The sequence below is a fragment of the Panthera tigris genome, chromosome A1 (genome assembly GCF_018350195.1).
Source record: "Panthera tigris isolate Pti1 chromosome A1, P.tigris_Pti1_mat1.1, whole genome shotgun sequence".
NCBI classification, from domain to species: Eukaryota; Metazoa; Chordata; class Mammalia; order Carnivora; family Felidae; genus Panthera; species Panthera tigris.
Genome location: NC_056660.1, coordinates 218526979 through 218554238, shown reverse-complemented (window position 1 = coordinate 218554238; position 27260 = coordinate 218526979). Strand labels below are relative to the sequence as shown.

General features: G+C 34.2%; 1 protein-coding gene across 3 annotated transcripts in view; it reads right to left on the bottom strand.

Moving 5' to 3' along the window:
- The window catches only part of LOC102954987 (cadherin-10), a 122557-nt gene extending 96660 nt beyond the window's left edge, over positions 1-25897 (bottom strand). For all 3 annotated transcript variants that reach the window (XM_042960623.1, XM_007075934.3, XM_042960617.1), the window contains exon 1: positions 25667-25897. In XM_042960623.1, the coding sequence (XP_042816557.1) occupies positions 25667-25897 (231 nt within the window). The remainder of the gene's footprint in view (positions 1-25666) is intronic.
- Between the last annotated feature and the right edge of the window lie 1363 nt (positions 25898-27260).

The window sequence follows — 27260 nt, the reverse complement described above, 5'->3', positions numbered from 1 at the left end:
CTAATTTAAATTATTTGTTGCTTTTATAAAAATTTAGTAGGCCTAATAAATTTATTTCAAATATGTAGTGTTTTTTCCCCCAAATCTTAATTCTTCATTGGGAGACACTGTCACCTCCGTGTTTGTTTGTGTGAGCAACTGTATGCTTTCCTTGACAATTTTCTCTCAAAATGTTCCAATTTTCTGTTGCATAGGAATCTGTTATTTTCTTAGAGACATTAATTTGTAGAAACTTCCGCATATGATTTTAATAGTGATAAAATATTTCTATTCAATTTTGTTTTAACTGAAAACAATATGGGTTACACATTGCTCTGTGGTCTGTGCATTGAGTTGCCAGCCCCAGTTCTGCCATGAAGGACAGAATGTGGTTCCAGCTGTATGAAATCTCCTTTGTGGATGGTCTCAACTTCAGAGAGCTACCCAACCCAGGTCACCATTTCTGAGGGAAACCCACATCCAGAATCTGATAGAGGCAACAGCATAAGGATATGGCCATTCCACTTTAATGAAGGAAGATTCTGGTAGAATATTTAAGCTCCTGAGACCCCATGAGGTGGGCTAAGGCTGTGGGGTGTGTATCAGTGACCAACTCTCAGTTCAATTCTAATTCTTTTTTTCTAATATTTACTTAGTTACTTTGAGAGAAGGAGAGAGCACGAGTGGGGGGAGAGGGGCAGAGAGAGAGGGAGAGAGAGAATTCCAAGCAGGCTCCATACTCAGCACAGAGTGTGACATGGCATTTGATCTGACAAACTGTGAGATCATGACTTAACACTGAAATCAAGAGTCAGATGGTCAACCAAATGCACCACAAAGGTGCCCTTTTCAGATCTAATTCTTACATCTCCCTTCACAAGTGTTCATGCCAAGGAACTCCCTAATACATATTCCAAAAGGCTACATCATGCAACCCTCAAAATAGATACTACTTGGCTTGTTATCTGACTCCTGCAAATAATTTATACTACTTACTCTTGCATTTTATCTAATCAAATCTCAAAATTTAAAACTGTCTAGAGAAATATAGAAAATTTTGCTCATAATGTATTTGTGCTTCAGAGTTTTTACTTAATGTGCTCTGAGGCAATTTAAATTTTTACCAATTTTACAAGCTTACTTTTGTGAATGCTTTGAAATTATTTCCTTTTTTCCAAAGAAAATTATGACCTGGCTAGGCTTACTGGCGTGTAAGATGAAGAGTATGTTAGTAGCTGCTCGTTGGAAGTCCTGTTGGCTTATTACCCATTTTAACGAGGACTTGCTCCTGATAGTTTCTTTCAGAATTTGATGTGAAGAATGAAAAGAAACAGGGTCCATTAACTCAGTCCTCTTTTAGAACTGAGTATTACTCAAAATGGAATTTTGCATCAGTAAAAATCCAATTTAAGAGTTTTTAGGGAGAACCAATCCTCTTTCACTTTATGTGGCATCCACCATAATCAGCATCTTTGGTAGTTAGTGGTGGATGTATGTATATACATACATGGATGTGTATATATTTGTATATATATATACATATATATATATGGATAACATGGATATACATATCTATATATGCATGTAACATATATATATATATTAATTTTTATGCTTCAGTGCATTTTAGTAGTGAGATTCATGATGAGCCTTGAAGATTCTAGAGACAAAAGGAAAGATTTTAAGAAGTTAGAAAAGATGTAAGAAATAATAGAAACAGTTTAACTATACCAAGAGAATAAACAGACAAACTAAGAAGAGATTTACTAATGCTAAAACCTGCAGGGGTCAGCAGAAAGAAAATGCCTCAGCCAAAGGAATATATGAGGAATTATGTGTCAGGAAAATAAATGAAGTCAGAGGTCAGAAAAGCATTATTATTCAATCAGAGTCAACATCAGTATAAGAACAATAAAGCAATTAAGAAATTCCATGAGAACTAAAGACAGTGGTGAGGGTAAAGTAGCAGGAAGGCAAGAAGGGGAAGAGATTACTAACATGTACTGAGTATTTACAATATGCCACAAAACATACTTAATGTATTGCATTAATTATTGCATTCAGTTCTAATGATATCTTTGTGGGAAAAAATGCTTCTATGTAAAGGTGAATTGGCAAATCTTCAACAACCAGCTTTTCAGTGTCAGGAGGCCTGGTCTACAGTGCCTGCCAATTTCGGTTGTGTAATACTACATGACACTTAATTTGAATTTATCACGGTGGCATCACCTGGCACGTACACATCCTGAAACATTAAAAATGGGCTCTGCAAGAAGGCGTGTGCTGGCTCGACACCACTGTTGCTATGTCCAGTCTGAAAACAAGACACTAATACATATAATAAATCCAGGAAAAGGCAGACTCACACTTATATAAATTTTCTGTTTTAAAAATTCATATTTTTACTAAACCAGACTTAAGGAAAAACAAAAAAGCAAAACAAAAAACCCATTGTCTGGATGCTATGGAGGAATGAATACTATTCCAGAGCTCTGGCTGGGCCAGCACTTAAATTCATTTGGAGCTTCAAAGGACCCAAGTGGTAGAGCTGGAGGAATGGAGTGAACCCTTCTCTGCACATCCAGAATGAGTTTTTGAAACTTGCCTTACCACTCTAGTTAAAAAATAACAATATGTAGAGAAAGTCTCCCTCTTCCTTTTCAAAACACCTAAAGGAATTGAGGAGATCTAGAAGGCAAAACACCAGCCCCATCTTTGAAGAAACCAAGTGATAGATACCCTAAGGCTAGCGATATGCAGTGAATTGTAAATGGCAGGAGAAAACACACCAAAAGAGGATGCCCGGAGCTGAGGAGCTAGGGAAACACTGGTAGACTTCAGTTTGACAAAATATTTGATACTACATGACAAGAAAAAAAAAATCAACACCCTCTTATTTACAAAAAAAGGAATGGCTATGTGGGTTGATGGCAAGAGTAAAGAAGCTCTGTTTTGACACATGCAAGACAGGGTAAAATGAATGAAACAGAATAGTCATGTTTGCAGGAAGTTATGTTAATATGAGAGTGAAAGAGAAGAGAAATCTACATTTTGACCACCAACATGAGTTGGCTGCAAAGAAGTAAAATCTAACAAACAAACAAAAACCTTGCCTCTGACTCACACCACATCTGGATCTAGCTCGCATCATATTCACATAATCAGAGAATTCCTTGCACTCTTGCCTCTGCTTCATTTATTTCATAACAATAACTGGACCGGAAAAAATATATATTTAGTGATAGTTCAAACGTACCAGTTCAGAATCTATAGAATTATCCTAGAATAAGAAAAATAAGGAACAAAGACAAAACAAAACAAAAAAATCAGGAACAAAAGATACACACAGAAAAAAAGGTCATCAGAAAATTATGATGAAATAGGCATGAATATTTTTTACAAGGTAAGAACAATTTATATGGAATTACCAAATATCATGCAGGTACTAGCAATAGTGTTTGCATTACTAGTAATGCAGGTAATGTAATAGTGTTTTTTTAAGCCACATAAAAATGATAAGCCCAACACACATGATAACAGGCATGGATTGTTAAAAACTGTCACAAGAAAATGTGTTTCTCTATAACAGAAGTCCAAGTCTCAACACAAGACTTGATAGAAGATATTCCAATAACACAGAAATTTAAAATATAAACAGAATTCAGGAAAAATGAGAAAAGTAAAATGAAACAAAAAGGAAGGAACAGAGGAAGCAACAAAAAGAGAATAGAACTTTTTATTAATGTAGTAACCAAAAGAGAAATCTTGACCAAGAAAAGCAAGCAAAATGAATTAAAGATTAAATAGACATATCTGATTAAGGCCTGGTATCCAAAATATACAGAGAAATATGAAAATTCAACAAGAAAACAAACAACCTAAATAAAAAAAAGGCCAAAAAGAATTTAAAAGACATCTCACTAAAGAAGATAAACAGATGGCAAATAAGTACATGAAAATATTCTCTACATCATATGTCATCAGGGAAATGCAAATTAAAATAGCAATGAGATACCACTACGCATCTATTGGAATGGCCAAAACCCAGAACACTGACAACACCCAAGGATGTGAAACAAAAAGAACTCTCATACATGTTGGTGGGAATGCAAAATGTTAGAGCCACTTTGGAAGACCATTTGGTGGCTTCTTACAACAGGCTCTTCCTGTGATATTCCAGCAGTTGTGTTCCTTGGTATTTACCCAAAGAAGTTGAACTTATGTCCACCCAATACCCACTCAGGATATTTCCAGTAGCTTTTTTTATAATCGCCAAAACTTGGAATAAGCCACAATGTCCCTCCATAGATGAATGGATAAATCAACTGTGCAACATTCAGACAATGCAATATAATTCAGTGCTAAAAAAAATGAACTATAAAGCTATAAAAAGACATGGAGAAACCTTAAAATGCGTATTACTAAATAAAATAAGCCAATTTGGAAAAACTACATATTGTTTTATTTCAACTATATAGCATTTGAAGAGGTACACTATGGTACAAAGATCCTTGGTTACCAGTGTTAGAGAATGGGGAGAAATAAATAGGTGGAGTACAGGGGATTTTTAGAGCAATGAAATAGTCCTTCTGATTCTGTAAGAGTCGATACACGTTATTACATACATTGTCCAAACCCATAGGATGTACAATGTCACGAGTAAACTATAAGGTAAGCTCTGAACTTTGGGTGATTACAATGTACTGACATAGGTTCATCAAGTGTAAGATATATACCATTCTGATAATGGGGAGACTATGCATGTGTGAAGGCAGAGGTATGTAAGAAATATCTGTGATTTGGCTGTGAATCTGAAATTGCTCTTAAAAATAAAGTCTTAAAAAAATTAAAATACAAAAAGGAATAAATAACAAGAGTAACTTTACAGTGGAGATGCCATTTTAATCTAATCATCATACTTATCACCAGCATAAGAGGCCAAATGGGCCCATGGAAATGAGCCAAATGGAAATCTTGCCCCACAGGACGGGATACAATGACAGCAGCATCGCTTGAGATATCCTGCCAAAGATGCCTAAGTGTAGTCATGAAAAAACATCAGACAAACCCAAATTGAAGGACATTTTACAAAGGACCTGGCCTGTCATCTCCAAAAGTGTCAAGTCAAGGTCATGAGGTCAAAGAAAGATTGAGAACTATATCAGAAGATAGAAGGAAAGCAAAAAAGCATGACAACTAAATGCAATGTATAACTGTGGGGTGCATCATTTTGTTATAAAGGGCTTACTGGGACTACTGGCAAGATTTGAATGTGGTCTGAAATAGATGTTTGTAATGTATTAGTGTTAATCACAACAGAACCATTAAAATAAGGAAATTGTGTAAGAGAATGGCTTTGTTTGAAGAAAATAAATGCTAAATTACTTGGATGTGGAATAAAAAGATGTTAAGAGAAAAAAAAAAAAAAAAGAAAAAAAGAAGTTGTTTCCAGGAAGAGAATCAGAGAGAAAATTCACACAACAAAAGAAATACACACTTTAACTTCACAAAAATAATCAAATAGTCTTATGTAGGGATATATATTCAAATGGCTAAATACAACATACACTGGTAAAAATATATTGCAACTCATTAAAACTCTTAGAGACACCAATTACTTTTTTTTTTTTAATTTTTTTTTTACATTTATTTTCGAGAAACAGAGTGAGACAAAGCGTGAATGGGGGAGGGGCAGAGAGAGTAGGAGACACAGAATCTGAAGCAGGCTCCAGGCTCTGAGCAAGCGGTCAGCACAGAGCCTGATGCGGGGCTCGAACCCACGAACTGTGAGATCATGACCTGAGCCGAAGTCGGAAACTCAACCGACTGAGCCACCCAGGCACCCCAGAGACACCATTTTCTTTTTCTTTTTTTTTTTTTAACGTTTTTTTTTTTTTTTAATTTATTTTTGAGACAGAGAGAGACAGAGCATGAACGGGGGAGGGGCAGAGAGAGAGGGAGACACAGAATCGGAAGCAGGCTCCAGGCTCTGAGCCATCAGCCCAGAGCCCGACACGGGGCTCGAACTCACGGACCGCGAGATAGTGACCTGAGCCGAAGTCGGACGTTTAACCGACTGAGCCACCCAGGCGCCCCCAGACACCATTTTCAAACACAGTAGAGAAGTTGCTTGTAAAAACTTAGGTTGAAACAATTTAGAGTGCTGGAGAGAATATAAACAATACTTTAATAAAAGTAATAAATACAAGACAAGAAGGGCCCGTAGGTGGCTCAGTTGGTTAAGCCTCCAACTTTGGTTGAGGTCATGATCTCACAGATCCTGGTTTGAGCCCCGCATCGGGCTCTGTGCTGACAGCTCAGAGCCTGCAGCCTGCTTCGGATTCTGTGTCTCCCTCTCTCTCTCTGCCCCTTCCCCACTCATTCTCTGTCTCTCTGCTTCTCAAGAATGAATAAACATTAAAAAAAAATTTTTAAAAAGAGACAAGATTCAGCAACAAAGTATAATGGAAAATAAAAACCTAGACCAGTGAGTAGAATAACAGATCACAAAGCTATTTTTCTATGAAAATATGTCTATATGAGAAAACTCACTTTTCAGTTTTGTGGCCCATGTTGGGTATACAACTCAAGACCAAAATTATAGATTTAACACCCAAAATTAAACATTTAAAGGCAGATGCTCATATCATGGAACCGAAGAAAAATTATCTTAAGCAAAACTTGAGGAATAAAGGAAAGTCAATGCATAAACAGTAAAGGTGAAGAAAAAACAACTGATGATGAGAGGCTCTGACCACAGGCTGACCTTCACCCATATCTTGAGCCAGATTAAACTGTGCAGGTAGGGCGCCTGTGTGGCTCAGTCGGTTAAGCATCTGACTTCAGCTGAGGTCAAGATCTCATGGTTTGTGAGCTCGAGTCAGGTATTGAGTGAGCTCGATCCCACTCCAGGTGAATTCCTGCCTTGCTTCAGGTGAGCCCTGCTTCTCTCTCTCTCTGTCCATTGTGGGATTTTCTCTCCCTGCCTCTCTCTCTCTCTCTCTCTCTCTCTCTCTCTCTCTGCCCCTCGCTCACTTGTATCCTCTCTGTCTGTCAAAAAAATAAAAATAATATGAAAATAAATAAAATAAAATAAAAATGTGCAAATAAACCAGAGAACTCTAAGATAAAAACTTGAAAGCAGTCAGATAAAAATAGTCTTATTATCTTCAAAGGGGAAGCGACTGTCAGCTGATTTCTCAACAGCAACAATTCATTAATAATGCAGGAGGCAGAGAAATGTTACCTGAAGTGGTTGCCATTCTCAAATTCTATACCCACATAAATTGACTTTTTAACGCAAGGCCAGAAATATCATCAGATAAACAAAGCCGAAGATATCATCACCAGTGTATATATTAATAAATATTAAGGCAACTGATTCTTAAATGAATGTCTGAGATGTAAGAAGAAATAGTGAAGAGAAAGCAAAACATGTAAGTAAATCTAAAGAAACAAGGAATATAAAAGACAAAGATGGCATAATTCATGTTGGAGATGAATAGCAGTAATGTATTCTGTGATACTTGTACAATCCAGCCTCTAGTTCCCTTTGCAGAGTAGAGAAACTCTTGAAGATATTTTACAACAAGGAGAAAAGAGTGTGAGAACTTGTCAAGGCATTGAAAAAGATGCTCACTGTGTATCAAGTTTATGATGACAAGAATGCAAGCACTATTCAAGCTACTTTTTCTTAAAATAAAGAAATACAACACTTTAATTCTCAGGATTTCTAATCTTTTAAATTAGAGCATACTCAATAATATTAGCTTTATATTTTTTTTTCATTTCCTATAAATTTATATCAAATATTAGATGAATGTTTTAAAGCTTTGACAAAAATATAGCAACTCTAAAGTAATAGAAGTGTTGTAATTTTCCTCAATGATTATTAAGATCACACTACATGGTTTCATCTTGCATAGACATTTTTATGGTCCCATACTACCATGCAAAAAAGGACTTTCTACATTAGTATCCTAAAGAAAACATGGACACAAGATCAACATACTTTGTGTGTGTGTGTGTGTTAAGGGACAGATAATAAATATTTTCAACTTTGAAAACCACATAGAGTATCTACACCATATTTTTCCTCTTCTTTCTCTCTCTTTTTTTAAAACACATAGCTTTAAAAACTTGTATAAATTAGGTTACGAGCTAAAAGACTACCATTTGGTTCAATTTATCCCACCAACCACAGTTTACCAACCTCTGCACGAAGACGACAAAATGAAGAGTTACGGCTAATAAGCAGAAACAAAAAGTAATAATATACAATTAGAAAAAATTCAATTTGTTCAAAAGGAAGTCTAAAAAGAGAAAACGGCAACAAAACCAGATGGTACAGATCGAAAACAAAGAGCAGGATGATAGACTCAAACCGAAACATATCAATAATCATATTAAATGTAAATAATTTGAAAACCTCAATATAGAACTTAGAAGCGAAATTAATCATTTTGAACTTCTGCCAATAAAGTCTCTCCACCAGAATGAAGGGTAATTGGAAAACAGGAGACGATTTTCAAGTAAATTTTTAATAGTTATTCAAACTGACCTGAGACAAAGAGATAAACTTCACCCTCAATGTATTCTCATTCTCAGTCTGAAAATTTACAGCAGTCCTTTGCTACATTTCTAAGAATTAATTTAAGATACTTCCATGTGCTTTCATAGTCTGCATATTTGTTAAGACTCGAGCAAACTTTACATTGTTTTAACAAATCTTAATTGCTTATTCATTATCCTGTTGCTGGGAGTTTGGATTTTCCATTTGTTGTTTTACAAATATATTTCTACAAACATTTTTTTAATTTTTTTTGTAGAATTAATGCTTTCTAAATTATACAAACTGGAATTATTGGGTTGAAAATATAAAAACTTGTAATTTATTATATATTGTTTAAAATATTGATTTCTGATCGTTTCAATCAAATTATAGAGCTATCATTCACATGTACCTGTTTTGTATTAATCTGCCAATAATATTTTTACTTATATTTTCAACTTCATTTCTAAGATATTATCTCTCTTGTTTCTAAGGACAATTTTCACTTTTCTTTGTGATGACCTGTCGTCTCCATTTCTTCAATTATATCAGTTATAATTGAATTTAATTTCCCTATGTTGTTAGCCAGTAGCTCCAATAACAAGTTAGAGTGAGGATGACTTTTCTATTACTGACTTGTTCCTGATGTGTATTACATGTAATTTTCATGAGAGTTTCCTTCACCTTTCAGAATTTCTCTTAATTCATTGATTTTTTTTTTTCTTTTTGTTGTCAGAGCCATGTGCTTTTTTGGGATTATGATATTATTTGACTTAAACTCTGGAAGATTAAAGCTTCTCACTGTTTTCATATTTAAAAAAAATGTCCCCTTTGAACAGTATCTTGTTTTAGTGCTGGGGCAGAAAATACAGATTAACCTGGAATATCTTATGGTACTAGAAAACAAAAAAGTGCTCAAAAAACAAAATGATGGGGTATGTCAAAGGGCACAGGAGCCAATCTGAAAGAGCTCCCAGTTGCCAAATCTGAATGAATTCAAGCAACAAATTAAATAACATTAGCTTGTAATCAAATACATAAAAATAAATACCCACATATCTGTCTGACTATAAATAAACTATTACATAAAACAACAAGAAAGAAGAGACACATTTCTCACACAGAACAATTTCAAATAATTTTGTAGATTCTACGTCTCAAGGATTTGGAACATAAGTGTTTGTCCCTTGAGTGTGGGCTGTGCTTTAGTGACTCATTTCCAGAGTACAATATGGAAAGTGATGTTACACTGGAGATCTTAGGAAGATTTCAAATCAACATTCACATCATCAGTGATAAGTAATACTGAAAGCAAGTGCCCCGGCTGTGACATGATGCTGAGAATGACACTTTACCTCCGTGGTCTCGAAATCCCCAAAGCCCATAACCACAATCTACACTTGAGAAAAATATCAGGATAGTCCAAGTAACAGACATTCTACAAAATATCCGATTAGTACAACGTCATCAACAAAAAGAAATACAAGAAACCTTCACAGTCAGAAGAGCATAAGAATATATGACACCTAAATGCAGGATCGTCTCCTATTGGGATTCTGGAAGAGAAAATGGTCATTAGGAAAGATACAATGAAATCCTAATGAAGTATAGAGTGTAATTAATAATAACATAGGGGCTCCTGGGTGGCTCAGTGGGTTAAGTGTCTGACTTCGGCCCGGGTCACGATCTCACGGTTCATGGGTTTGAGCCCCGTGTTGGGCTCTGTGCTGACAGTTCAGACCTTGGAGACTGCTTTAGATTTTGTGTTTCCCTCTCTCTCTGCCTCTCCTGCTCTCTCTCTCTCTCTTCTCTCTCTCTCTCAAAATTAAAAAAAAAAAAAAACATTAAAAAAATTAAAAAAATAATTATCTATACATACCATTCATTATTTGTGACAAACATATTATAGTAATTTAAAATCTTAATAATAAGGAAAACTGGGTGTGGAGTTAATAGAAACTCTCAAATAAAATAAATGTTAAATAAAATAGTGTATTTTAAAAAGTCTTTTTGGGACTCCTTTCTGCATTATCATTTTATTTTATTTTATTATCATTATCATTTCATTTCTTTCAAAGAAATATTTAATAGATGCAAAAAATGCAATTTACAGAAACTAAGAAGGAAAGAGAATCTGAGTATCCTTATGACTGTTAAAGAAAATAAGTCAACAGCCCAAGTTTTCTTACAATAAAACTGCTGCATCCTAGGGTATTTTTAGTGAATTTTTAGTGAATTTAGCTAACAGTCATGAAAGCAATAATTCAATCACACACAAATTATTTAAGGTTATATGAATTGGTAACATTTTCTATTTCATTTTATGTGATTATCATAATTTTGATATCTAAATATGATAGGAATAGACCTAAAGAAATTTCACAGGGTGATATCTTGGATAAAAACACATGATTTTATAACAGTACAATTTTAAACAAAGTAAGAACAAATGGAATACAATAATAGAAAGCTATTATATCATTACCAAACATGAATTTTTTCAACTCTACAAGTTTAGTTCAAACAAGAAAAATCATTTAAGTCAATCCCTAGACTAACATACCAATGGGAAAACAAACAGTTCCATAGACACATAAATATATTTGATAACGCTTCATATTCATTTATGATTTAAAAACAGAGCACATTAGGATGAAAAGGCCATTTTTAGTATAATAAAAAATATTTTTTAAAACAACCCTAAGAAACTTCACGATTAATAACAGAATGTTGAACTCTTTTTAAAAAAATCATGAGCAAAATAAAGATGTTCTGTCTCAAATCATCTATTCAGTGTTGCATCAGAGCTTTCTTCCGTGCAGAAAGACAAGTAAAAAAAGCTGTGTGTTTTTTTTCCTCTTGATCCCACCAACATTCTCTTCTGCCACATACTGTTGCATACATTACTCCCTTCCATAGCAAGACTCTCTAAAGTTTCTGGCATGTACTTTCTCTAATTTCTCTCCCTTCATTCCTTTTTAAATCACTGTAAGAAGAATTCTGGATGACCGTATCATTGAAAGCAGAGCACCAAGTTCACCTATAAACTCTGAGAAACTAAAGTTAGTATTCAAAAGTCCCAACATACTTGACTTTCCAGCAGCGTCCGGCACAGTTAATCCACACTCTTCTCCAAACATTTTCTTTACCTGTATTCTAAGACACTCCAGGCTCTTAGTGTTCCTTGCAGTTCAAGGAATGTTTATGTTCCATTTCATTCATCGTGTGTTTCATCTCTCCCCCCATATCCTCGTCTATCTCACTCATGTTTCAATATGCGTCTGCCCCTGAACCCGGCCCTGTGTCCTCTTCTCTCGGAACACTCAATTACTTGATATCCTACAGTCCCGAATAAAAGCAAATCCATCTTTCCAGTTGCTTGGGCCAATTTTTTCTTTTTAATGTTTATTTATTGCGAGAGAGGGAGAAGGAGAATGTGCCCTTGAGCGGGGGGAGGGGAAGAGAAAGAAGGAGAGAGAGAATTCCAAGCAGGCTCCACGCTCTCAGCACAGAGCTGGATCTCAAGAACCTCGAGATCATGACCTGAGCTGAAATCTAGAGATGGATGCTTAACTGAGCCACTCCGGTGCCCCTAAATTTTTTGAGTCATACACAACAACCCCAACACTCCATGTGTACTACTGCAGAAATTTATGTTGTATCGATGTTAAAGCCAGAAGCCAGAATGAGATTTTTAAAACGTAATTCATGTAATGCCACTCTTATGCCAAAATTCTACAGAACCTCTTATTTCGCTCAGAGTACAAGTCAGACTACTTAAGAGGTCCTGTCTACATACTGTTCCCTCTTGCTGCTGCAACAAATTACCACAAACCCAGTGGCTCAAAACACTGCAAATTAATTTTTCTATAGTTCTGGAAGTCAGAATAAAATCCAGGTGTCAGCAGTGCTCCTCTCTTACTGGAGGCTTCAGGGACGTCCTCACAGTTTCCAGATTCCAGAGGCTGTTTGCATTCATTGGCTTGCATCCCTTCCCTCCACTTCACAGTTTATCATCCTAATCCCTAGTTCCACTGTTATGTCCCTTTACTGACTTGGGCCCTCTTGCATCTGTCCCACGTGGGTACATTGGGATCACCTGAATAAAGCAGGCTAATCTTCCAATTTCAGGGTCCTTTATTTCATTACAGCTTCACAGTCTTGTTTTACTATTTAAAATAACATATTCATTGGGGCGCCTGGGTGGTTCAGTTGGTAACCGTCAGGGTGTTGAGTTAGGCTCAGTTCATGACCTTTCAGTTTTTCGGTGGGTGGTTTCGAGGCCCACATCAGGCTCTGCACTGGCAGTGACTGACAGTGCAGAGCCTGATTGGTTTTCTCTCTCTCTCCCTCTGCCCCTCCCCTGCTCACATGCTCTGTCTCTCTCTCTCAAAATAAATAAATAAACTTAATTTTTTTTTTCATGTCCATCCATCTTTGAGAGAGAGACAGAGTACAAGCAGGGCAGGGGCAGAGAGAGCAGGAGACACAGAATCAGAAGCAGGCTGCAGGCTCTGAAATGTCAGCACAGAGCCCAACTGGGGGCCCGAACCCACAGCGGTGAGATCATGACCTGAGCCGAAGTTGGTGCCTAACCAACTCAGCCACAAATTCTGAGAATTAGGATGCGGATATCTTTGAGGGCCACTATTCTGACTACTATTCTCTATGAGATCTGGGCATCCCGTTACCTCTCAGACCTCCTCTTCTACCACCTGTTTATTGATTCCTTTTTTCCACACTCACTTCCTTGCTCTTCTTGGAATATTCCAAGGAACTTCCTGATTTGGAGAGTTTTCAGTATATATATACATATATATATATATATATATATATATATATATGTATATATATATATATATTCAGTATATATATTCAATATATATATTCAGTATATAAATATATACTATATATATATATAGTATATATATATAGTATATATTCCACTGATAGCTGCTTAGTTACCTCTTTAACTTCCTCCAAATCCTTTGCTCAAAAACCACCTTATCAATGAGGAAATATCTGACCACCACCACCCACTATGTCTCATTTCCCAATATTCCACCCCTTGTTTTTCCTTTTTTTTTTTTTTTTTTTTTTTGAGAGAGTGAGAGAGAGAGTGGAGGAGAGGGGCAGAAGGAGAGAGAGAATCTTAAGCAGGCTCTACACTTAGCACAGAGCCTGACTGGGGGCTTAGTTCCACGACCCTGGGATCATGCCCTGAGCCAAAAATCAAGAGTTGGACACTCAACTGACTGAGCACCCCAGGCACCCCATCTCTTCTTTTCTAATAGCTCTCCTCATCTTCTGAAATATTGTAATAGTAATATATTTATTATGTTTCTTTTTAATTTCCTGAATTTCCTACTAAAAACATGAGCTTCATGACATAGGATATGTTGTTAAGTTATGTGAACTAGTGAAATAACAGGTGCCTGCTCCATAACTATTATGGATTTGGAGATGAAGCAATCAATAGGAAAAAAAAAAAAAAAAAAAAAGATGACCTAAAGAAACAATTGGTAAAATACTCGAAAAATGTTTTCACAAAAATGAAAGCTCACTGCTAATTAGGATAAAGCTAAGTAAAATACCAGACTGGGGGTTGGGGGTGTTAAATAACAAAGTTGGGTATCCAAAGTAACAGAACTCTCATATACTGTTAGTGAGAATATGTATTGGTTAACATTTAGGAAGCTAATATGGAACTCTCTGGAAAAATTAAAGCTAGGCACACACTATATATATCAGCAGTTTTACTCCTAATTATATACTCTAAACTTATTCAGTATACATACGTATCAGAATGCATATTTAGATGTTCATAAGGGCATTATTAATAATAGCCAAAGCTAGGGGAAGGGACACTATTGTATATTCATTATTAATATTATCTCACTAAATCCAAACACCTTCATATAAAGAAATCCTTTACAAAATGGGTTAATTTTATAAACCTATTTGAACAAAGGAAAAAAGACACAAAATAATATATGAACTATAATTATACCTGATTTCAGAAACATTAAAAAAACTATAGTATCTTGTTTAGCAAGGGCTACATACAAGTTCAAATTATAAAGAAAAGCAAGGCATTATTAACACAACATGAAGCCTATCGACACCTTCATAAAGGAGAAATGTTGTTAACATACCCACAGAGAAAGTTTCATAAGGCTAGCAATTTTCCATTTCCATTGATTTATATTTATTCATTAAAGTGTATATAAATGTTTTATTCAACTTTCAGTATGAATTACATTTGAAAAAAAAAAAACTTAAAGGTCAGTTAATAGGAAGTTAAGGGTAAAAAAACCTATCTTGCCAGTATAAAAATTGGTAAAGGATATAAACACTCATTTAAAGAAATGGAAAACACTTTAATAAGCACATGAAGAAATGCTTATCATCACTTAAAATAACAGAAATATGTTTTCATTCATAAGACTGGGAGAATTAAAAGATGATGATGATATAGAGATATGATAAAATGGTGAAGAAGCACTCTCATCCACCATTGATGAACCATTTAGCAATACTAATTAAAGTATAAAATCGCTCAAGACTGCTTCAGCATCTCCACCTTTCATCTTATTCCTGAAGATATGCCAGCAGTGTGTGAAATAACAGTTCATGTTATTATTAAATTATTTTTAATAACTGCTTGCAAAAGGAAAATGATAAACAAATTATGATATATCCACAGGAAACTATACAGAAACTAAATTTTTAAATAAATCCTTATTTACTGAAACTGAGAGTTCTCAAATTATATTTTTAAGTTAAAAAATGACATTATATAAGATTGCATAAAGTACATCGCTATTTATGTAAAAGCAAATCGTACATGTGTGGTTATATAGTTCCATAATGTCTCTTGAAATATATACCCACTGCCAAAAACCACCTGGTAAATGCAATTATTTCTTAGGAAGAGAACTAGGAAGGCCTGAGGATCATGGTGGGAGTCTTAGTTTTAACTGCATACTCTGTTTTGCCCTTCAAATTTTATACAAAGTAAATGCATTATCAATTCCATATATAAATTAAATAATAAACACATAACAAAATAAGTTTGACACCTCTATGATGTAATAGAAATATCCCTGTTACCCATGCAGTTTTAGTTTTCTATTGATATCATTCTGAAAAGACAGTTAATATACTTATCATTATATTTTTTTAATGTTTATTTATTTTTGAGACAGAGAGAGACAGAGCATGAGCAAGGGAGGGAGGGGCAGAAAGAGAGGGAGACACAGAATCTGAAGCAGGCTCCAGGCTCTGAGCTGCCAGCACAGAGCCTGACATGGCGCTCGAACTCGTCAACTGCGAGATCCTGACTTGAGATGAAGTCGGACGCTCAACCGACTGAGCCACCCAGGCGCCCCTATCATTATACTTCTTAAATAAGAATATAATTGTTTTAGTGAGGTAACATACAGAATATTAACAACAACAAGAATATCATTATTAATAATGGTGTAATGAGGTGTAATGTTGGCTATTATATACCCTGGAGTCATCTCTTCTGGGTTAGAACTCCAGCTCTACAAGTTACTTGATTTGTGCCCTTAGAACACTTATTTAGACAATAAGGACATATTTTTCTTAATTATAAATGAGAGATAATAATAAAAATATCTTATGAGGTTACAGTAATATTAAGTAATAATAAATAAATCAAATTTTACAGTTATCATTATCAGGATATATCAGTGTGTTTCAGATTATTATAAACTATATCTTATTTAATTCTCACATAAAACCATGTGTAATAATATTTACATCAATTTTTTTTTGCTTTCAGAAGTGTGTAAGTATTAGCGGCAAGAAAAGTGTTGTTTTTTTAATTGTTTTACTTCTCTTGGTGATTTACACGGCAGTATTCTTTTTGTCTAGTGATTATGATTATGTGTGGTGCTCACTGTCACCTTGATAGATATTTTCAATTCTAATTTTTAATAAGGAAAGAGAGCTCATCTGTTTTTGCACATTCACATCCTCTTTTGCCACATCATAATATCCTATCACTAGCTCTTCATCAGTTCAAAATATCTCTCATTCTCCACTTATTTTGTCTAATTGATAATATGCCTATGAGAAACTGTCCAACACAAAACAAACTGACTCCCATTTGCCTCAGATGATTACAGTAACTCTCTCCTTGGTCCACACTGATTTTTAAATTGTCACGCCTGTCTTTTGATTGAGTTTGCATGACACAACAAAATTAGTCACTTATTCTTTGCAGTTTTTTTTCCCTCCCTTGTCTTCTATAATAATCCTAGTCTTGCCCTTCTTCCCCGCCACCCCACCACCCCGCTTCTCCTTGGATGTTCTCTGCCTCTACCTGTATGCTATTTGATTTTTAATCAAAAGTCATGTCCTTGATATTTGCTTTATCTATTTATTGTTTCCCTTCAGAAACTCAGACATCAAGGATGCAGAAACTGGGTCTGTTCATGATTCACAACTCTATCCTTCTGTTCTGCTAGACTCAGAATAGTCGAACACATATGTACAAACTAAATTTGTTGCTAGATTTGATGTAGGTTTGTGGCGAAATTGGTGTCAAGGAAAATTGCAAAACTCAGTGGTCTTGGAGTGTTTTTGGGTATTTGGAAGACATAATACTGAACTGAGAAGTTCACTGATGGAATTTAAGCTAAACAGCCACCAAAATAGGAAATATTCCTTTAGAAAAAGGTCTATAATAGTATATGCTCTTACTCTGTAAAATTTCATACTTCATAAAATAATTTTAGTACTGGACTGAGAGTTAACATCTGAATTTAAAATTCTAAATTTAATAGTTTTATGTAATCCATAAACACATACAGTGTAGTTTTAAATGTGAAGTTAAAGAAGTGAAAGAATTTTACTGAAAGAGGGAATCTGAAATTTACATAAAATGCCCTTTGCCTATTGTGGATTAGGGTTCTAAGGAGAGAACCAAAGGAGAGAACTATATTCCAACAAAATTACTGCTCCCTTCTCTAAATTTAGCCCATCTATATAGAAACTTACATGTTCATACTGTTCTTTATTTTTGCTTTTAGTTGCAATTATGAGAAGCCATGGAACAGTTACCCAATTAGCATCGCAATAATAATAATGGCAATAGTAATAATAATATTAATAAAATATTAAGGTTAAATAATATTGTTTACTAAAAAATGTAGAAATTTAACTATGAATATTTAGGAACTCACTTCAGAACATTTATTAAAGTATTCACTCCTTTTCATGCTTTCATAAAAGGTAACTGAGAATCTGAATATATGAACATATACCAAGTGTGAAACATTGGTGAGCAAACACAATAACATACATCCCACTTTTTCATTTTCTTTCCTGAAGAGAACATTATTCTTCAGTACAATGGGGACAGAATTTAATTGAATATATAATTATGTATTGTCTCCAAGAAAGAAAATGAGAGGGCTTTGGTAGAAATTCATAATACAATAATAATAATTTCCCATGCTTCATGACCATTACACATGCACCTGTTACTGATAAATTACGCTGAGATACTTTCTGCTGAGCAAATTTATGTGAGATTTAATACATTTTTCATCTACAGAGATTTCTCCCGAGTTTTTGTTAAAAATCTACTCAATTTTCACATAATCTTCATTATAAAGTAATCATGTTTCTTAAAAGTTTATATTTGAAAAAATGATGGGTTAAATTATAGTTTTAAATTTTTATTTGAATTTGAATATTTTGAGATAATAAGTTTTCCAAAACGTATTTGTCACAGAAAAAAAAATTTTAATCATTTTTTATTGTCATCAGTCTATTATTATTTTGAATGCCCTTCTATCTACTTCCAACTATTACTAGTCTCTGTGAATTCATTGGCCTAAAATCACAGAAAAAAAACCTTTAGAAAATAAACCCATAATTATCTTTTTTCTAAAATATATTCCAATAAAAGTAACTTCAAGGGATGTGACATAGGGAGGTAGATTTTAAGAGGTGCTATGTGGCTAACTGAAGAAACAGGAAAAGAGAAGAGGTTTCTGTGGGGAAGGGCTAATAAATTAGTAAACATGAAACAGGAATATACAAAAGTCAGGCTGTGGTAGGAAAGAAAAGATGACAACATTCACAGCCTCTCTGGGATAGTAACTCAAGGGGAAAAAAATGGGAGAATGAAAGGGTAGACTTTCCATAAATCCTTTAAGGACAATATCGGCAGTGGAGTGTGGTAAATATGTTTAGGTGGGGTGTGTGTGTGTGTGTGTGTGTGTGTGTGTGTGTGAGTTGTTTCATGAAGGTTATAAAATGAAGTTGTCACACGTATTTATGAATAATATTTTTTAATTTTTTAAATTTTTTTAATGTTTATTTTTGAGAGAGAGACAGTGTGAGCAGGAAAGGAGCAGAGAGAGAGGGAAACACAGAATTTGAAGCAGGCTCCAGGCTCTGAGCTGTCAGCACAGAGCCCGATGTGGGGTTCAGACCCTTGAACTGTGAGATCATGACCTGAGCCGAAGTCGGACGCTTAACCAACTGAGCCACCCAGGCGCCCCTATATGAATAATCTTGATATTTGGTAGCATGTTATGCAAATAACTTCATGGAAGACTATAGAAAACATGTTATCACTACTACCAGTAAAACTTGTAAGTAAAAAGATGATTGTGGTTGTTATTTATATATGAGCATTCCATACTTAATTCCATTTATCTTGTAAATAAATGTCATTTATTTTTAACATGCAACATTTACCATTTGATGTTTTTCTTGAAAATGCTAAAAGGGACCCTATTTCCTAATATTTTAAATGAGAAAAAATATAATGCTCACACATTACATCTAAGCTCAAAACCAATTCTAAAATTTAGTAACCAAAGTACAGTAAAATCTGTATAATATGAATAACGTGCTATAATGTTAATATGTAAAATGCTTAAATCCGTGTTACCTGATCACCTGAGGTTAATATGAATTAGTATGGCTTCTCTCTGTTATAAAACTTGGATACACATTCTTTTTGACAGACTTTGATATCTTCAAATCATCTATGCCTGGTTTTGAAGTTTCATCCTCAATGCAAATGCATCTGGAATGCAACTCAACTACCTTCCTAAATATTGCTTTGTTAAAATATAGTGAGCTTTGAGGATGCAAGCATATTTTCCCTATATTACTTCTGGCTGAAATATCATTGTATTGAAAGATATAAATATTGTATGCATTTTAAGAATTAAAAACCAAGAGGTGGTCTGCCTGGAAAACATTATCAATGTTCCGCAGGCCAGGCTTCTATTTAAAAATGCTTTTATTACCTCTTGCTTGAAGATTAGTATAAGAAGATCTTAAGCACTCTAATTCAGATTTGTCTTATTTTGTGATCTTTGCATATCAGATAAATAATGTCCTGATCCATCCAAAAGTCCAAATGTCCCCTCATCAGGAAGGTCTCTGCCAATATCTGTCACATCATCCTCATTTACTTTCTTCCAGGACTTTTTCTATCTAAAATTGTCTACTGTGTTATTTGTTTCATGCCTCATTCTTTTAGTGGCTGCAATTAATAGGGTTCAAATAGAAAATAACCATATACCAACACTCTGCCTGCCCCCGCCCACTAAAATCAGATCTCTATATATTAAACAGTTAAAGGGTTTTCTGTTGTTGTCATTTGTTTGTTTGTTTAATGTAGGTCTTTTTTGGTCATATTTGGATTGTTTTTAAGAAATATTCACCCGGAATTTTTAGTGTCAAGAACAGTATTATTACAGTCGTTAAAATATCCAACTCTCCGAAGATAATATTTAACATCCATTAAAATGTTTGCAATTTCTGAACTCTTATGTAGCATTTTCTCCACGTGCTCGACTCAGATCTGTTCACCCCCGGAAGACTGCAGTGGGGAGGTCAGGGAAGCTTCCTTTCTCTATCCTAGTTCTCTATCCTAGATAGATAGATACATAGTTCTCTATCCTAGAACTACTCTTTCTCCCCTGTTAACAGGTTTGACTTGATTGTACCTACATTATTAAGGGTGAAAGGAACCTGGTCTAATATGGTGGGCACAGTTGGTATTTCTGGAATTTTGTTTAAGGTTAGGTTATTCTTTCATGGATCATGTTTTTTTCAGTTTTTGGAAGATCTTTCTTCTAGAAATTTACAGTGATCACTTTTTATGAGGCATTGTACATCAAAAGAGCTCCAAAGAAATACAGATAAGTAAAAAATAAAAGCATATACCTTGGCTCTCCAATCTTGACTTTTAATAACATTGATTTATGTGATGCAAATCCCAAAATTTCATTTCCACTTTACTTACAATTACTGCAGAAATAGAACAGGGGGATAGTTGGTACTTATTTTTTTGTTGGTGGCTTTTGGGTTCTGTGCTCTATCAGAGATTAAAAGAGTCCCATAACTTCCTGTTAGCTTTAATTATTATTTTCTCCTTCTCTTAAAGGCAGATACTTCGTGAGCAGAGAAATTATATTTTCTCTACTATATACTTAATAGGAGTAATTAATATCTGAGTAGTGGGTCTTCTAGATATTTACTGAAAGAATGAATGCATACTTCATTTTTAGGGGGTTTGTGGAGCCCATAAGTCTACAGAAAAGGATGATTAAGAGGCTGGAACCAAATGCATGACTTCAAGATTAGATAGGACATGAAGGAGAGGAGATCTTAAGAGAAGTCCGTTTCAGAAAGTGAATACTAATGGCAACTCTGGAAGGAAGAAATAAAATTACAAATGGGAGCAGGTTCAGAAGAAAGAACCCAGAAAGAACTAAAATAAAGATTGAGCTATTTAGGAAAATGTAAAAAAAACTGGCAAACTAGGACAGTATTTCTTGATCTTAGCACACTTGATGTTTGGAACTAGAAAATTTTATGGAGGTCTGTTCTATGCATTGCGGGGTTTAGCAGTAAACTTGGATTCTGCCAACTAGATCCCAGTAGCAGCCCCTTTACTGCCACCACCTGATGGTTTTATTGTACCAAAAAATGTAGACAGTTACCCTAATTATTTTTAAAGTATTATTATATTTTCACTTCCTGGAGTGAATTGTCTTACTATGCTCACTCAAAATCAGGTTATTATTACCCAAATATGTTATTAATTTTTTGGGGTGTTAGGGGTTTTTCTCAGTATCTGGTTTTTATTAAAAGTCTAATTTTAACATGCTCTTCCCCACTTGAGAGTAATTATTATATAAAATGAATACAAAATTTTTGTAAATAAAATTAGTATTTCTTTGACCACTGTTTATCTGTTACAGCTTAAAGTAAATTCAAGAGTATCTAGGTTTTTTGTAGTTTAAATTCATGTTAATTAATAGACAGTGTAGTATAGATAAGAGTATCTAGTTTAATGTCATTATGTATATTGTTTGAATATTTGGAACCTAGATATTTGAAATTATTTGTCCAGGGTGATTGAATCAGGCAATAAGAAACTGTGATTAAAAGTTATACTTAAATAAAAATAGTTTATAGTTATAATGATTCTCAAATCTTAAATTGGAAAAATGTAATATGTCTATAGAAAGATGCAAAATGAAAGCAACATAGTACAAAAGTAGATTACTTGAAGTTCAAATATAAACCCCTTGCTATGGAAGTTAAAGCGAGGTGACATGGTGTTATCCTATAAAGGAAACTTCTTAAAGGCAAATTTTGTTATTATCTCACTGAAAAGAAAAAAAAATAACGACAATTATATTTTGGTTCAGGATGTATTTGATTGAATGGTTAGAGGAAAATGTGTTTTGATCCTCAAGAGCTGAACAAAGAAATGCTTTGAGTGAGTTCATTATTGGCTGGCTTCGTTATTTCTTGTTTGTTTAATTTTAAAGAGCCAGGACGGGGGTGGGAAGGGGTGGGGAGAGACAGAGAGAGAGAGAGAGAGAGAATATTAAGCAAACTCAGTATGGAGACTGATGCAGGGCTGAATCCCACGACTCTGGGATCATGACTTGAGCCGAAATCTAGAGTCAGACGCTCAAGCAACTGAGCCACCCGAGTACCTCTTGGCTTGGTTTCTTAATAACAGTCATGGCAATGACAATTTGGCGACTGATCTATCTCTTTTTCTCTTTCTTTCTCTCTGTTTATTTCTTCTTTTTTTTCTAAATGGATTTTAAAATTCTCATATACTTTATAATGCAAAATATTATTAAATTAAAAATGAATATATAGTAAGATGAATATATTAAAATTAATGTGGATAAAACTAACATATATAATTACATAACATGAATATATAAATTAAACCATTCACATAATCATAGTTTGATTTCATACATGAAGGAATGAAGGCTAAGAGAAGTAGGTTGATTTAACCACTATGAGAAAAATAGTAGTAGAAACAAGGTTATATCCTAAGTCTTCTGATCATTGATTACATGTTTTTCCTTCTTTTTTAAGTGCATTTATTTATTTATTTATTTATTTTTGAGAGGGAGACAGAGTGTGGGAGTGAGGAGGGGCAGAGAGAGAGGGAGTAGAGAATCTCAAGCAGGCTCCACACTGTCAATGCACAGCCGGACACAGGGCTGGAACCCACAAACCATGAGATCATGACCTGAGCCAAAACCAAGAGCCTGTTGCTTAACCCACTGAGCTACAGAGGCTCCACAATTATATGATTTTCCTAAGCTTCCCTTAGCTTTTACCCAATGATAAGCAATAGGTTTTTCCCTCTGTTTCCCTTAATCAGTAATGGGCTTTTATCTGAGAAATTATATACCAATCTATTCTTTATAGGATTTGGTTGGCAAATTGTTTGGTATTAAAAAAAAAAAAAAAAAAAAGATTCCCTCTTCACGCATGTGCTTTCAGTCTTGTCCTCACCCTATCAGTGTAATTCTCTCCATTTTCTTATTCTGAGCTTCTCAAATATTTCCCACTACAATGGGGTGTCTATCATTATCTTCCATATGTCAAGTAATTAGAACATGTATTACTAATATATCTAAACCAACCTAGATACATCATTAAGCATCAATGTTACATTCCTACTTTAAAGGTAGTAAAAACTGGAAGTGAAATTTCTGAAAGAAAGGATAAATATGTATTAGATTTACTGTAAGTACTTTTAGAAAGAATATTTAGGGAATTTAAAATGTTTTATATCCATCGTAGTATATGTTTATTAAAATATTCTATATTGCACATTGCCTTTTTGACATCTGCAAATCTGTTTATATCTAAATAAGGTTTTTAATTGTATAAGTAATTAATGCAATATAAATAATAAGTAATTAATGCAAGTACTATACTATAGAAAAGGAAAATGTTTAAATAGCTATTTCACAGGTCATGACATGAATAAATGATTCAAACTACAAAGTGGTCCTGAAATATAAACCAAAAAATAGATACTCTGGGCATTAGAAGTAAGCTTATTGCTACAGAATATAATAAATTTCTGTTGATCTAGTAATTCAGCACATATTATATAGAAAGGAACTAGTGGACACATCCCATAAATTCCTTATGTTTGTTCTTATTAAAGAGTTTTCTGACTTGCCTTTTTCAAGCAGAGTAAATAAGAATAAAATTTGGTTTGTATATCAAGATGCATATACAAGTATTACCAGTTTTAATTACCCATAGGGATTTAAATTCTAGACTAGTTCCCCCCTCCCCCAAAGAACCGAGCAGGACCAGATGATTCTGAGAATTCAATCCAGTGCAACTCAGGTCAATTCAATCAATGAAATACAGGCGAATAACCCAAATAAGCTCTTTGTTCAGGAAGAACCAAAGAAAATTATTTACTGTATAGTTTCTTTGGTGTAGATTTCTGTTATTATATTTTCATGTGGTTGCTTTCATTAACTAAAAGTTGCCTATCACGACAACCATAAAATGTACCTTAATCCACTGATCTTGGACACCCAATCAGATGCGACCTGTGATAAGTCTGCTACTGTGTGCTTTCTGGTAATATTGCTCAGATTGCTGCCACTTTTCCTTCTCCTTATAATTGATATAACATTTAACCTTTAATGTCATCTATGCCATATTGGCAGACATTTAAAGATGACTGAAATAATTGGAACATGAAAAAACATATCAAAGTGTTTTAAAATCAATGAAAAAAATACTTTACATAACTTTTAAAAATAGTTTTTCTTAGAGGATTAAAAATTATTAGCACATTTTAATTGTTTGGATGAAGCTATTAAAGTTTAGGTTAACGCAAAATTCTCCATCACGGTAATGTATCTATCATAACTTTATAGTGTTAACATAGGGTGTATTAACATGTGATTATATTTACTTTTATCTTGCTAGTGTTTCCCTTTCTTCTTTGATATATTTTTATACTGTCCATAAAAACAATAACCATGCCTATTAACACAAAACCTTTCTTAAGACACTAACTTCTACTACATTCAGATAGTGCCAAAAAAGAACACTCAAAATGAATAGAAGATAGTTCACACAAGCATTCATTGTTACTTTTCATTCGACTCCCAACCACAACTAATTTTCCTCACTTTTATAAGTGAATAGAGTAGAAACTTGTCTCTGTCCACATATCACAATAAGTAAACCACTTCTACCTGCTTGTCTTCTATGTATTTTTCCTTTATATAAATGTGCCCACAGTGAGACTTAAGAAAAGTAAATAACACTCATATCTGAAATAAGTTTTCTTATAAAAAAGCTATTTTTTTTGGCCTTAGGTCATATTTTTAACGACATTTGCTTTCTCATTCTATAGAATATTAAACTACTTTTAAATGTCTTTTCTTCCCTGCGAAAATCAAGAGCGATGGGAACCATTGCATATGTATCTATCTATCTATCTAGTCATTTCAAGTAGCCAGATTGACGTATAGTTTTCTCACTGTCATTGATTTCTGACTACAAATTCTAAAAGCGTAATTTTAGTACTTCTTTAATCCATGAGGAAATGGACAGAATTAATTCTATCAAGTGAATTTCTACCTTTACCATGCTGTATTTATTTATTCTGTGGTTTTTCAAATTATAATTTCTATTCCATAAACAAAAATTGCTTTATGGATATTTAGAGAATAAAATTTATAAGAATGATGATCTTGATAACCTTCAAATTTTCCTAAGACATGTAAAGAAAGAATGTAAATATTTGCCATTTCAGTGCAAACTTACCTTGCCCACGTATTGGTAATCAGATCCTGTGTATTCCTCCAGTAAGAAAAATTGATTCCACATCCACCCACGTTTTTGACGATGCAGAATTTTGCCATCACTCCTAGGTACACGTGCACCTAAAATTCTTTGCTGGGGTACAGGAGTCCTTCTGAACATTATCTCTGGAGAACAGAAATGTGGCAGGCATACCCAGAGTAGAAATAGTAGCAAAAATTGGTATATTGTCATAGTTCACTTCTTGAAAATTTCCAACGTGGATGAAGAGAAAGCAGTCCTATTTTATTGAGTTGAATTTTACTGTGTTTCAACTGGTTTCCAACATCTCATCAATGTTTTGGACATGTTTCCAAAAGCTTCAAACAAAAAAACAAACAAATAAAAAAAAGTCAGTTGAAAACATTATGAATGTTACCTGTTACCTTAAATATGAAATTGATAAAGATTAGTAGCAAACAAAATACCTACTTTCCTGCTGTTTTATAAAATAATGATTACTTTTGGAAGATATTGCTTGTCTAGTAACATGTCAGCAATTTATGAAAAGATCATGGTAAATAATGTCTTTCAGACAAATTTTAAGGAAGGGACATATTAAGCTTTGTTTCTTTTTTCTCTTGTGATTATAACAGTTTTCAGGAATTATGATCCCTATATGGAGTAGGGATGAAGTTAATTTTGCACATCATTTTTTTCAGAGTAACAACATAAATTAAAAAACTGAAAACAAAATATTGATTTAATTAAAGCTACAGAAAACATGCATCTGTTGTGCGATGCAATGATATTTGAATGTTTTTAAACAGCAGCAGTTTCTTCCAATTTAATTCTGCTCAAAGGTAAAAGCAATATAAGAACAAATAAAACACTTGAAGTGCCTTTGGCTGAAAAGTTCTCTCTTCCCTCTTAAAGTAGAAAAAAATCACTACTAAAGTAGATCCATTTGTAATATAATTCATACTACTGTGTAGAGGGAGTGAATGACATTGTCAGCTGTACTCCCACTAGAAAAGTTCTGAGACTAGAACTCCACACTGCCCCAGCCTGACTAGGGAGGGCCATAGATTCCAGGCTGCTCTCCACCTCCCTCCCTCTGCTTGCTTCCTCAACCCAGGTAACCCTATTAAATATAAATCAGATTATGTCACTTATCTGAACAAAAAACTCACATGAAGTCTCCTCTCACTTTAATTAAAACCCAATGCCTTACAAAAACCTACAATTCTGTACTTGATTTCATGACTACTGGTCACTTCTCTGACCTCATATTTTACCCCAATCCCCCGTGTCACCTCCTAAAACTGACTCCTTTCCAGCCAAAGTGTCCTTCTTCTTTCACCTTGCAATACACTTCATATTCTCCTCTCCTAAACTAGAACTTTCTACTTTTTCCTTCTATTTGTAATGTTTTTCCACATAGAGGTCCACTTGGTTAGACTTCTTGCCTCCTTCAGGTCTTTCTTGAATCCTCCCCTAACATTCCATATATACCCATATACTATAAGTGCTTTATTTTATTCGGGATGCATTCTGTCTCCCTGCTGTAATCCCATGGGTTGTTTTGCTACTGTATAACAGACTCTTACAGCAGATG